This window comes from Myripristis murdjan, chromosome 17 (genome assembly GCF_902150065.1).
Source record: "Myripristis murdjan chromosome 17, fMyrMur1.1, whole genome shotgun sequence".
Taxonomy (NCBI): Eukaryota; Metazoa; Chordata; class Actinopteri; order Holocentriformes; family Holocentridae; genus Myripristis; species Myripristis murdjan.
In genome coordinates, this window is record NC_043996.1 from 14,665,983 (window position 1) to 14,680,631 (window position 14,649).

The 14,649-nt window shown below is 41.5% G+C and overlaps 1 protein-coding gene across 1 annotated transcript; it reads right to left on the reverse strand.

Moving 5' to 3' along the window:
• Positions 1-243: 243 nt before the first annotated feature.
• pif1 (PIF1 5'-to-3' DNA helicase homolog (S. cerevisiae)) lies at positions 244-8,061 on the reverse strand. Its single transcript, XM_030073589.1, has 13 exons — positions 7,924-8,061; positions 7,021-7,578; positions 6,794-6,920; positions 6,179-6,304; positions 5,727-5,880; positions 4,858-4,972; positions 4,465-4,571; positions 3,933-4,072; positions 3,470-3,576; positions 3,219-3,306; positions 2,443-2,588; positions 1,001-1,192; positions 244-557 (listed from the first exon to the last, which is right to left on the reverse strand). Exons 2-13 carry the CDS (start codon positions 7,564-7,566, stop codon positions 507-509), a joined length of 1,899 nt encoding a protein of 632 aa, XP_029929449.1. The 5' UTR covers positions 7,567-7,578; positions 7,924-8,061; the 3' UTR covers positions 244-506.
• Positions 8,062-14,649: the final 6,588 nt, after the last annotated feature.

Consider the following 14,649-nt stretch of genomic DNA (forward strand, 5'->3'; position numbering starts at 1 on the left):
AAGGTCAGAGTTCATCACCCCTTATCCTTCTGCATCTCCATAAACTTAAGAGTTAGCTGAGTCAGTCTTGAGTTGGGGAAGCTCAAAAGAGAGAAAAAATAAAAAAAAAAACATTCTGCAGTAAGAAGTACACCACACAATCCTGTAACTAATTAAAATAACCTGTTTAATTTTGCTTCATGTAAAGCACATTGAATTTACCTGTGTACGAAATGCACAATATAAATAAACTTGACAAAATAATACGTTAACTAAAACTTTATTCAGTAAAAATACATCCAAACAATCATGATAATAAATAAAATCATAGCAAAATAAAAGTAACCTTTTAAAAAGTAGATACACTAATGAGCAGCTGGTGGCAGTGTTGCTCCAAGAATACTGTTGATAGTGTGTCTACAGAGTTTTTACAGTGATTTGAGAAGCCAGACTGTCACAAAATGATATATGTGGATAATCATGCACATGGTGCACAACGTCAGTGAGATGTAGAGCGATTCTCCTGATCACCAACGATTTTCCTTGTTGCTTTTGCCAACAAACTCGTCCATACATGCCTACAGAGACACAGAGGGAGACAAAGTTATTTTTCAGGAGTCAATACATTATGTTGGAATGGCCCCAGGAGAATCTGCCACAGCACTACTATATAATGGGATTGCTGAAGTAAATGTGTGGTTACCCAGAATGCTGAAATTTTAATAAGAAAATTAATAAGATAAGAAAATGTGTTGCTTAGTTTGGCCTCTGTGCCAAGCAGTTTCCCCCGGTCTTGGCCACACATGCTTAGAATATGACTTAATGAGGTGATTTTTCTCCCCCCAGAAAAGCTACTAGTCATGATCATCATCAGTCAAACACTTTTCAAGTTGCTTGGATCAGGACTTCATGGCGTATTTTCTCACACAAGTTAGGCAAATATAACAGCTAGTGTCTACAGGTTATAGTTGTGTTATTATGGAGAAAACAGAAGGTTTATAGTGCCAAAATCTGACCGTACCTGCATGAGCAGCCTCTCCTTCCTCAGTTTCTTATAGAAAAGCAGCACATCTGGATCGGCTCGGACCACCCGGGGGTCAAAGTCCATGACCCTCAGCCCCTCCAGGTTTCTGGCCCGGGACAGTGCCACGTAAGCCTGTCCGCTCTCAAACACACGTGCCAGTGAGATTTCCACACAGTCCAGAGTCATGCCCTAAGATACAGAAATTTAACAGAAATTATTAATAGGTGAGTTGTGTGTTTGGTCAAATTGCAATGCATTATATATCCCAACATTTGATGAATGATCTCATATTTTTTTCATTTCTTTAGTAGCGACTGCTTACACAAAGCAGCATATAGAAACGTAGGATCAGCTCATGACGTCACTCTGTTTGTTTCTCTGCTGTAGATCAAACATGGGTGACATTTTAGTCATGACCATTAAACTCAATTACCCAGAGAGCCCAAGTTTTCCTGTCGAACCAATTTCAGGGAGCGAGTTCAGGACGTATAGAGTCTGCCGTGAGAGCACGAGAGACAGCTGAATAATTTATGATATCACTACCAGCGCACAGTCATCAGCCCTCTCGGCGCAGGAGAGCTGGTTCAGGGTCACTGACCAGACCTCCCAGGCAATTAAGATGTGAAGAGGAAACCTGGCTGTAGATCACTTCTGACTCTGCAGTGCTTGTTCGTTTCCCGCCAGCAGCAGTCTGTGTTCACTGGTAACCCAGGGATCAACAACACTCTCACTGTGGTAAATGGCACAGAGGAGTGGGAGTATATCAGAGCCATCCATCACTATGAAAGGCAGATTTGGTAAAGTAGTGGTAAAAATAACAAAGTGCATATTGAATAGTGCCTTAACAAAAAGGCACAAGGAGCTCTTGCTTGTGAGTAATGCTCCCATGCTGTGCCGGTAGAAGAAATAAAGCCCTTTGAAAACATATTCAGCAACACCCAAATATCACAGGCAAATTGTTCCACCAGCACCAGTTCCTCAAGTAAAAGCTGCAGGTAAAAAGAATATGCATTTTTCTCCTCTGAAAGCGGTCCCATCTCGCTTCTCCCTGTTGGTCTTAAACTTGGCTGATAAGCAATAAGGCGCACAGGCAGCCAGGACTGACTGAGTTTAAAAGACTCAGACACTGTAATCAAAATTGTTTCCATTTTTAGGCCTCCGGGGAAAAATCATAATGAAAAACTCAAAAAAGTAAATGAGTTTTTGGTCAATGAGATGAAAACGGTCGTTCACCATAGATGTCATTCATTCAAGCTGAAACCACACAAACATCAAAGTGTAATTGCAATATCTGAACATGTTGTCTACAAATATGGCTTATAGTCTGGCACTGGTATTACCACACACCGCTTAAGTGTCTGTTTGGTACAACAACCCACTGATTACACATGAACACTCTTTTGGTGTGTGTATGTGTGTGTGTGCCTGGTTATTCACACCTGGCTCTTGTGGATGGAGATGGCCCAGGCCAGTTTGAGTGGCAGCTGCTGTCGGCTCAGGTAAATCCCGCCCCCAGATTTAAACATCCAGCGCTCTGGCTTCATCACTTCTGTGACCCCGCACAGGAAACGCACACGTGGGAGCCCTGAGGAAAGAGTTGCAAATACTGGCATAACTTAAAGTAATAATCTGTGAGATTTTTTTTAAAAATAGAGATTAGACACAATACAATAGTGGTTCTTTCCCAAGAACAATAATCTGGCACACAGGAAGCAGTGTTTTTTCATTAGAAGGAAGAACTGGGTGGTGAACATGAGCATTAACCAGCAACCAGACAAAGGGGGGAAAAAAAAAAAAAAAAAAAAAAACAGCATACAGAAAAATCCAAGGAAAAAGACATCACAGCACTGGACACAGTTTGGCTGACAAATCTAACAGAATACCATGAAGTAAATTTTTTAAAATAAATATTGTTTGTGTTTTTTTTGTTGTTGTTGTTTTCCCAGAATATATAATATATGAGTAATTATGTGATTATGTTGTGTGGTTTTCTTTTTTTACATTTCAGGAGAAAATGGTATAGTTTTACATTCTTGCATGTGTTTATTTCATGGATTTAAAATTTTGGCTTAAAGTACTGAATCATTTGTTTGACTCAAATCATGATTTACAAACTAGTGCCAAACTGAACTGTTACAAAAAAGAAAGTTGTTCTTAAATCAAAGTGGATCATAAATTGCACTGAACTTCTAAGACAAGACGATTAAATATTGACCTTGTTTTCCAGGCTCGAAGCCCACCACGACCCCTCGTGCTCCGTTCACCAGACCGCGCTGGACATCCAGGTTCTTTGTGAGCATGACCTTGCCGTGCAAGAATGACAGCAAATTACAAACCATTTTGTTACTCAAATGCCTATTGACCACAACATTACTGTCATCTTGTCATAAACTGTGCACCACATTGTAGTGGGTAAAGACTGTGTGATAAAGTTTTCTTTTTGCACACACACAGTCACAGGCCTACCTGGGCTCCCACTTTGAGTCGGAGCAGTCTGCTGACGGGGCTTTGAGCATCTATAGTCACCACCAGAGCCGGGTCACTGTCTACTGCCTCAAACACCCGCATTGACCCTGAGGGAGAGAGTTCAGCATGTTACTCAGGTGAATATTTAATATTAGCTTTAATATTAGCTTTTGGATATAAAGCTTAAAAAACACTGACCCAGTGGCTCAAACACTCACCACATTGCCGTGAGAAAGTCAGAAGGAAGTAACAAAAGGAAATAACAAGGGTCACAACACAAATGGTTTCTGACCGAGGCTGTTAACACCTTTCCAGAGAAAAAGGCCTCAGTAAGTTTACCAAATATGAGTCAGCTTACTGCTAACAATGAAGTCTATTCTCACCCGAGTCCAAGCCAAAAGATAAAGTTACACCTTGTGGCAAGGTTTAACAGAAAATCAGCAGGAAAGATATGGATTCAAACCTGGCAGCTGCTGGAGTTTGTTCTCATTTGTGAGCTCCACATCGTCCTTGTGTGTGCACAGCCTGGTGGCCAGGATACCGTCCTTCTCAATCTGATGATAGGCGCTTTCCATCAGCTTCGCCGTGACCTCCTCGGTGACTCTGAACAGTGTTAATTGAGAAACAATTCAACTTTTGGATAAGTCATCTGTAGCTTTGATGACTCTGAATAAATCTATATGCCGTGTACAAATAATGGATAACACATACATTTAGTGCACAGTGTGGTAATAATAAAATTATAAAAACATATTGCTGTTTTGACAGATATTGCGATTGTGTTGGCCAGGGCGTCTCTGTTACACCACAGGCCTTCATTTATAGCAGTATTGTCCCACATTTTACCTTTATCTATAATTGCACCTCCTGCAATTCAGATATTGCACTTAATCATATCGAGATTTCAGCAATGGTAAGTAACTGTTCAGCTCCAATGTAATTTTGTGCACTGGAATTGCATGGAGGTACAGTAATATTTTGACAGTGCTTATTACCTGCCGACCCTCACTGCCTGCAGGAGGGAGATGAACGACTGGTCCGTCTGTCGCCTCACCTCTGTTAGCTCCATATTAACCTGGATGACTTTACGCCAACTCCTGGACTGCAAGGTTGATGGAGAGGAAAAAGTTGCAGTTTTTTTTTTTTTTTTTTTTTTTACTGTGTTTGTATGTGAGCAGCATACAATCAGCTGGATGCCTTTCGGTTTGAGTAAATTATATTATCATGCAAGGCTGATGTGAATCTTTGTGGTTCAATAAGGTGTAATCATTATATTCAGCTCTTCCTCTAGGCATAGAAATGATGAAAAGCCTAATCATGAGACACATAACACAACTACAGCAATAACTAAATTGTATGATAAGTGCTGGGATCCAGGATGAGCTGACCTGGAAGCAGAAGCTGGCCTTTTCCTTTCCCTTGGAAACAGGAGGTAGCTGGAGGAAGTCACCGCAGACAATCAGCTGGATGCCTCCAAACGGCTCGGTCGACCTCCTCACCGACCTATGGCAGTGTACAACAGGATCATGAGTATGATGTCAAGGCTCACTGAATATTAAGTATTGATAGTAACATCTGCCAAGTATTACAATGAGCATCTGTGTTTTTGTTTTCAAAGTATGTTCCATAGTTTTCCATTGCTAAGTCAGTGCATGAAAATATTGGTTTTCCAATAGCTGCATTAAGCTCATACTGTATGCAAAATCTTTGGTGCTCAACACTACCTATTGTGGCATTTTTGCACTGCACTTCTGAGAGATCACTTGTAAGTCAAATACTGTGATGCCTCTACTTGGATGAGCTGCTGATTAAGTTTAAATTTCTCTAGGCGGCGCTCTTTCCTTTCTCTGTTCAGCCATGGTGGCTATGTCTGCTCATGCTGAAGACCCAGTTCCTCTTCTGTTTATTCCAAACAAAACACTGTTGCTGCTGGAAGTTCATATGCATCACTGTCTGTGCACCAGATGATTTTTGCAACAGACCCTGGGTTTTTAGCAGCAAAGTTAACAGCTTTTAATGAAGCAGTTATGAGTTGAATCACTATTGTGTTATATCAGCCGATGATAGAAAAACAAATATGGCCAGACATGAAAATGTATCCAATTAACTTTTAAATTCTGTCTCTATGCTGACACTGCACTATGTTCAGTAGGCTACATTCATCTCTATAGGGCTAACTGCAGTTGGGAAATGATAAACCTATTCCCGCAGGTCACTTTATGAAATACTTGCTGCGCTGCTATGAACCATTTCTCACCTTGCTATGGACTCCAGCTTGTCAAAGAACTGGGCCTCCACCATGGAGATTTCATCGATGATCAGATGCCGACAGCTGGTCCAGTGCTGCAGCACCCCGGGCCTCTGAGCCAACTCGATACACTGCTCCAGAGGGGCGGAGCCTGAGCCGATACCTGGAGACAAGCACGGGTGAGAGGGATGGAAAGAGAGAGAGAGAGAAAAAAAAAATCACAAACACAAGTGAGAAAACTCATGCAATCACAACAGAATAACTGCTGCTTCCTGTGCCTCTGGAGGTACACAAACTAACCTGATAGAGAGGGAGACAAGGGGAAAATGACCAACATGGCAAAAGTGGGAGAGTGAGAGAAAGCAGATGACAATTAACATCAAAGTATAGGAAAAGTCACTCACTGTTTTACACACAAAGGCACTCATGTCATTTATCTCTACAGTGGCACAACGACTGACCGGCAAAGTTGTGTAACGTTGTTCCTCCAATGTGACATGCAGCCACTCCTGTGCTCGCTGTGGCAAAGGTGCTTTTCGGAGGAAGAGAGCCCACAATTCTTTTCAGTAGGAAGGACTTCCCTGTGCCTGAACAAAATACAACCAAATGATGAGCTTTATGCACGAGAATTTCACAGATATGAGGAATATGAAGGAGGTTTACACCAGGTTAGTCTGAGAAGATGTTTTATGTGAAAGTGTGAGGAAAGGTCCCACACATATAGCAACATAAATAATATCTAAAGATTAAGCATATTAATGTCTATGTATGTTTGATTGTAGATGCATTTGCTCTGTTGGTGTAGCATTTTCTTGTTATCTCCCCTTAATGTAATCATTTATGATCCTCAAAAATGATATCTTCCTTCACAATGTAAAACATGAGAGCTGTATGAATAAATCTGTAAAAACAGTCTTCTAAAAATCAGCCTATATTTAAGTGCATGTTTTTCCAAGCCCTGTCTCACAAGCTTGTTGCAAAAATTTTACCTTGGCCACACAGGATCCTGTGAACTTACAGCATGTGATATATTGTGTTAAATGTTATGTACAGCCTCACACATATAAAGTTCATACCTGCACTTCCTGTGAAGAAGACATTCTTCCCGCTCAGTACAGCACTGAGGACAGCGGCCTGCTCCTTGTTGAGCCTACGTGCTGCTGGCAGAGACAGGACAGGCCTCTTGCTCGGGTTGGCCTTCACCTGAAATAATAAACACACCTCATTTGAATTAAAGAACAACAACACGCCGTTATGTACAGAGCAAGAACCATTTGTGTGTGTGTGTGTGTCCACAACTCACTGGGCTGAAATTACAGTCACTCCTTGACCTTTTGACCTGTGGTCCTACGCCTGCCATCTTATTGGTCCGGTCTGCCAGGCCTTTGGGTGGCTCTTTGGATCTCAGCTCGTTGGCCTTCTGCACATCCTTCTGCTGCAGGGGGCTGATGGTCTCGAAGCTGCGGGGCAGACCAGCCTTCAGCTTCTCTCTGTCAGTCAGCGGCTTGGTGGTCTGCCAGGCCTGGTGCTTGATGCTCAGGGTTTTGAGGAAGATGCTCAGCCGGTCTGGGGGGCAGTCAGAGATGAGCACCTGGATGTTTTCAGGGAGCAGTTTGACGGTGCACTTCCCATCCCGGGCGAACTTGGTGAAGAGCTTGAACTCTTTCAGTGTGTAACTCTGGGGCACTTTCCCGTCGTGGATCCTCAGGGTTATCTCCTGGAACTCATTGCGGCCCAGGAGGACGGAGGCCTTGCGGATGACCTGGCGTTTGATGGCCTGGCCGGCTGTGTTTAGGCGCTCGACGGCCACACAGCACTGGAGCTGGGCACCGTCCTCCCCGTGAAACATCGCGACAAGGCACTGGGAAGGGGTGAAACACACGGGTTACATGAATGAATCGTCTAGGCACTGCTTTAACAGACAAACACAGGGCATAGAGAGGGGAAAGGAAAGCTACAGAAAGGGGATGACATGCAGCAAAGGGCCTGGGCCGCTGAATTAAAGCGCTACACAGTAAAGAGCGATTAAAACATCACAGAATATGCATGAATTAAGAAAACAGACCGAGTGGATTGATCACACAGACACAGCCAACACAAACACGTTGTATCCTCCACGGTCACATTGTAACATTTTAACACGACACCACGATCGACAACAAACATGCAATAATGTTACGGAGAAAGCCTTAATTTTACCTCTTACCTTTGGCGATAAAAGAAGTTATATCGTTTATTTAATTTCCGTGTCCTCTGTATTGTGCCGCTGCTCTCTCTGTGTGTGTGTGTAAACTCGAGCGAAAACGCCGATTTCAAATTGTCACTGCGCTGAAACAGCCAATGGCCTCCCGAAGCCTCTGGCCAATCAAAAGCAGGAGATTTAACATCGCAGCCAATGAAAGACGAGACATCCCGCCCATGCGTCTGAATTGGCCAATCGTTACCACTATGTCGGGTGACGTCACGTTTCTTTAAAAGGCACATGGTTCTTCCGCAATTGGCTACGTACACAGTTTAATCAATTTCATGCAGAAAAGGAATCGTTTTAATCGTTTCCATAAAAACGCGAGTGTTTTTTTTTTTTTTTTTTTTTTTTTTTTTTTGACTAAAATAAACATTAAAATGCACTTCAGCAGGAGACAGAGCTTGTGAGGAAATGCGGCAGTTTGCAATTATTGTGTTCTTTGTTGCATAGAGTGGGTCCTCTATCTCCATCCTAAACTCACTTTTGTCTCAATGTCTAATTATGGCAAACATTTCAGGTAATAGATCTATTTCAAATGATATGTTATAATGATATGTTATGATATGATATGTTAATGATATGTTATATGATAAGTGTTAATGAAACCACACACACATGCACACCATCCCCATGAAATTAGCCCATTCACTGCACCTTCATCATTTCATGTGCTCATTAACAGTCCAATCATAAGCACATCATGGATATTGATGAGAGAACAATGAAAGACAGAGAGCAGCTTCATGCCAGTGCTCTGTGATGACTCACCCTCACTCCTCATCTTGTGTATAATAAACACAACTCCAAGCCATCATGCCCTATTCCCATCCCCACCCCAACACACACACACACGAATTCCCATTTGGCAGCCAGGCATTCATCATTTACACATTGCTGTACTTTGTGTAAACCATGAAAGGCTTCCCGGACCCTGATGAGGAGGGTGAACTTCCAGGCAACCCAGCTGATTGTTCAGCAATTTATTTTTAGGGCAAGGTTCATGGTCTGTGACTTTTAAGGTCTTCAGCAGCCAGTGCGTTGAACAGGGAGCAATGAACAGTGACAGCCTGGGTGTGGGTCTTCAATGAGTCTGGAGAAACCCAAACATATGACAGCTGTCAGACAGGAGCTATATAACTTCAGCTAATAAATGTCTTTGGGGAAACTGAGCCGGGATAAGGAGAAATAAGCCTTAAAAAGCATGGATGGGTTACATTGATCTTCAGTGACTCAGGCAGGTGAACAACAACTTTAATACTGTAAAACATATCCTAAACTTTTCCCCAGTGTATCCTCAATGGCATGCAGTGTGTTTATGAATCTGACACAGCAACGTGCAGACAAACAAACTGCACTGAATAAAGCTGTGCATAGTTAAGGAACATCCTCTCATGCCAGTCAAGCTGCCATTATCTATGACTTTAGCGACTTGAGCTTCTTGCTCGTTAGAGCCCGGATCCTGAGCCTGTCACATGGCTAAATTGGTCCTCTGTCATGCTGCGTGTGCAGAGAGAAGAAATGGAGACAAGGCTTTTAATACAGCAACAGCTCTCCAACATGACAATCTCATCCTCTGCCTTACCTTTTGCACATTTAATTGCACTGACAACGTTTCACATGCATTGTGTTTTCTAATGAAAAGGTTAATTAAGTGCATTTCAAATAGGCATGAAATGTAGCTTGCAAAAGCTTATGATCCAAGGAACAACCTGCTAAATTTTGCGAAACACCTGCGTTGTTTCGGAGATTGTATTTTAAGGGGCAGTTCTTTTGTTTTTCTCGAAACAATTCTGAAACAATTCTGATACTCTGGATTCTTCAAGGACATTCAAGCCAGAGGAAAGTGTGCAGTTAATTGTCATGCTTCTAGTTTCTAAAGACTCAAAGAGAAAAAAAATAATTTCTCCCTTGTCACCATATGTGCAAACTGAGAGAGCACAGTTGTCAGTGAATTTGTCTTTTTATTCTTGTACAAATTCACTGTTGACTTACACAGTCCAATTAGGCAGAAACAACACTGAGTGGTGTTTGCAGCTATAGTGCCTGGAGGCAGATAATATTTTTTTTTCTTTGATACTCAAGTGGCTGAATTGAAATACTGCCAATCCCATACTGAATATTTTCAAACAAAATACCAACCAAAATAATGCCACATATGTATGGACTGATGCCTGATGTCAGATGAAATGGCATCAGAACAATTTTGACAAGAAATATTTTTCACAATGCTTACTTACAACTTAGATATGATATCTGATCGAAACATAGTTTGAGCCTTTCACCTGAATAAAATATGTTCCATCAGAGTGAATTAAGGCAATTGTCATATAACACAGAATACCTGGAATTTCAGTGTTTCCCTATAACTTTTTTATTTTTTAGGAAAAACAAAGAACCTCAACTAACTCAGTCTCAAATAGATGCTGTCAGAGGTCCCCCATTTAAAACAAATACACATTTACAAAAGCTGTTTGTTGTCTGAGTGTTGGAGATGGAACAAAGCGCCCTTCAGTCTATTATCAGAAGATATTTTGTCCACGAAAATGTAGCTGTCATAACCTGACTGTTCAAAAATGTTTATCAGATGTCATTGGTGTTCCTCCGAATAAAAGGCAGACCTTCAACTTGTCCAAAAATTTCCAGTGAGCTTTCAAAATGGAAGGGGACATTATTCAAATGCTAAAAAAAAATATTGCTGGGAAATTATTCACCAACAGAAAACATTCCTGTTATGGAAGCCAACACCTTCTACGTCATGTTATCATCACTACTACTAGTAAACATTTCAGTATAATCAGAGGTGGTTTATTAGCCTGGGGGCTGTGGACTCTGACATGGGGGTACATTGGCTGTACTTGAATACTCTGTACTAATGCTGCATTTATATGTAAACACTGGCCTCTGATGTCAGTCCATACTCTGGTTTCTGTGCTATCTGTTAAAAAAAAAAAAAAAATTATGAGCACTGGATGCACTCACATTACATCATAAACTTCTCTTAAATCCCATAACTTTTTAATGCTCATGCACAGTCCTCTGCATTATGGCCAAACAAGAAATTCATCACCATTTACCTCAGAGCACTAAGCCAAAAGGGAAAGTGCAGATCAAAAAGCGCTAGAGAATCCAAGTGCATAGTGTCCTTTTTTTTTTAAATGGGGTCATTTTGCCTAAATGGTAAGGTGCATTAGAGCACATTTTCATTAAAGCTAAGTGTATGATGGTTCTAGTTTTATGTTGAGATGACATCGAGGAAAGTACAGCTTTAGCAGTCTTTGTACCTGCCCTGTAACATTGTGGTCATTAGGTGGGTGAAGACCTTATTTGATGATTAATATGAAATGTATTTGCATCCACATTAATGCACTGGAGTCATACAGAAAATATCAGCGAAAGGATGCATTTTGTTAGTTTTGTTGTACTGCATATGGAGGATATTGACGTTGCCCAAGACATCTTTTGCACATAATAATGAGGCTGAATCAGAGTTTTTTTTTTCTTTCTCTCCTTTCATTTCATATTGAATTTCCTCGCTCGCCCAACTGGCCTAAGTTAATCAAGTTCTCGTTCTATGGCGGGGGGCGTAAACACGGGGAACAGAAAGTGAAATGGTGTTATTTGTCATCGACATTTACATCGTGTGCAATCAGATTTCAGTGTTAGGTTTCTGCACAGAGTTGTGTGCTTCATATTCTTGTTTTATTCCTCTGGATTTGTTATTTCTGCCTGTGACGTCTTTTCTACATAGCAGAATGGATCTTTCCTTGGATTCTTTTTCTTCATGCGTTTCTTTCTGTCTTCCGTTCTTTTGTTCCTTCCTTCAGCCCCCTCTTCCTTCCTTCCTTCCTTCCGTCTTTTCTTTCTTTCTTTCCTTCTTTCTTTCTTTCTTTCTTTCTTTCTTTCTTTCTTTCTTTCCTTCTTTTTCTTCCCCCTCTTGCCTTTTTGCAGTGCCTGCAGTGTGACATTTTCCTATACAGTAAGCAGAGAAGTTGTAATAGAGGCAGAGCTTTCACTAGTAGCCTGACAACGTAAAGGGCACATGGGTGCACACACACACATACACACACACACACACACACACAAAGAGAGAGAGAGAGAGAGAGAGAGAGAGAGAGAGAGCCTTGAATAATGTCCATACTGCAGGTACTTAAGAGTGCAAAGAGATCTTCCCAGTCCTGTGGCTAATTACATGTCAGTCATCAGCACGTGTGTGTGTGTGTGATAGAGCCCCTCGCCTCCAGGCAGAGATTTTGCACTGGTTCCTTTTGTTTTTCTTTTAGCGTATGTAGTTTTGTAGGTGGTCTATGATATCATAAGGACCAGGAGAAGGAATAACAGAATTTTTAAAACAAAAAAAAAGTCTCTCATCTCCATTACTGCAAAATGAGTCACTCTGCCTCGTCGCGACTGATCCAGTCAAGGAAAACTCTCCTCAGCTCATTAGATGAAAAAGCTCTGTCAATCAAACCCGGATTATTCAGACTATTTCCTCTCACCTCTCCACTTCTTAGCAGCACAAACACCTTTCCCCCTCAGTCATGTTCAGGAAAGTGATTTTGAGAATAGGCTCGATTTAGCTTTCGATAAAACCAAAAACCATTACCTGCTCTGTTCAGGTTCAGGTTTTCAGATGCAGGAGGCTTCTTAAGTAGTGCACACACACGCACGCACGCACGCACGCACGCACATACGCACGCACGCACGCACGCACGCACGCATGCACGCACGCACGCACGCACACACACACATTCTCCAAATAGATGATATCAAAGAGGGATCAAAGGTTAACTTCTTGGCTTTGGTCTGCAAAATGGACTAGGAGCTGCGCACACAAAATTTAGATGAACATCATTTCTGCTTATTTGCTTATTTAATTGTTTATTTGGCTGTTGTGATATGGTTTGAATACAGGGTCATCATTTCTGCTTATTTGCTCACAAGAAAGGCTTATGGTAAGCCGTTGTTGATATGATGGTTTGAATAGAAGGGACAGAAAAGCTGTAATGGCTGCTTTATATTTTACCATCAGTTGTTGAGCATGTGGCAGTTAAACATGTGCAAGGAGGATAAAAATATTTATTTTGTTTCCCCTTAAGGAAAGCCTGTATATTAATTTGCTTATGCATGAAAGATTTTGCAATTGATTTGCATGAGGGCAGATGCTTTTTCTGTACTTCATAGCTCTGTCATGGTGACCTGAAGAAGACGTGATTTTCGCGGAGGAAAACGGTGGCTCGTTATTTCAGAGTTGGAATAATATTGCCTATGACTCACCCTAACATATCTGAAAATACAGAACAGAGATAAATGAGGACTAAGATAGATCTTCCTTTTACTTAAAACATGCACTGCAATTATTTTAACTCAGCCAGGAAAAGTTTTGCTATTGTTTTCTGACTCAAGGAGAATCTTTGAAAGATTTTTGGTCAGATGTTGAGGGGAGAGAGCCTTGACCTTCTCTTTAATTGTGCCGTCCACTGCAGACGAATATTTCTGTCTTTGGGGAACAAGTATCCAGTGTTGAATCCTCAGCACCCAGCAACAACACAGGCACAGAGATTTGGGCTTGTTTTGCAACTAAATGATTATTATCTGAAACAAGTCCTCCAGTCCATATGACAATACAGGTCATTTGTTCTAACCCTCTAATTCGACCCAGAGGACCGTTTCCTGAGCGAGCTACCTGTTAACTCGTGAGCGAGCTTGCAATGCAGCTCTGATTGGCAAACGAATGTTACCTCACTAGCCATTAAAAATACTTGATTAAGGTTAGGGACAGGTTTGTCGTAATGGTTGAGGTTAGGAAGAGGTCAGGGTTAAGGTTCCGAAATCTTAACTAGTGTTTGCTACCTAAAAACAAACACTGCTGTAGCTTGGATTTGAACTGAAAGTCATGTTGATTGATGCATCCGACATCCCACCACCCTCCTGACATGGACTTTGTCGCTCCTTTAACTCTACACCACAGTGCCATTATTGACAGGACCACTAGAGGTGGTGATAAGCTGCTGTACAAATGACCTGTGGGGTCGCTGTTTTTTTTTTTTTTTTTTTTTTTTTGTCAGAGGACAGACTCATTATGTGCCTAAGGTCAGTGTTGAGGAGGTTACTCAAATTAACGAAAGTAATGCATTACTTTACTTAGTCACTACCTGTAGAAAGTAATTTGTTACACACTTGTTACATCATGTAACAACATCGCCTGTCACGTAATCGGCAGTTAACAATATAACTTTAAAACGTATACATGCCCACCCTAATATGAAGAACACCTGTAAGATATTTCTTCTATGCTCTCTAATAAATGAATACCACAGACCTTTTGCATAACAAATTCAAAGCAATGTGCATACCTTTTACCCCTCAAAAGTTGTTGCCTGCTCTGCCATTTTATCCTCTCTCCCAGTAGCGGTTTTAGGCACGGGCGAAGCGGGCAGCCGCCCGGGGCGGCATATTTTCATGTCACGTGGGGGGCGGCATGAGCGCAAAAAAAAAAAAAAAAATCATCCTTGCTGCAAAGCAGTTTTCTATTACCTTATTCATCTGAATATAAGACAATATTTTTTTTCCATTGAAAATGCCCTGAAAAAACGCCCTCGTCTAATATTGGGGTCTAAGCAAATACACATGTATTGTGCTTGCATATAAACCAGTAGGTAGGCTCGCCTGATGCCGCAATTACCGGCG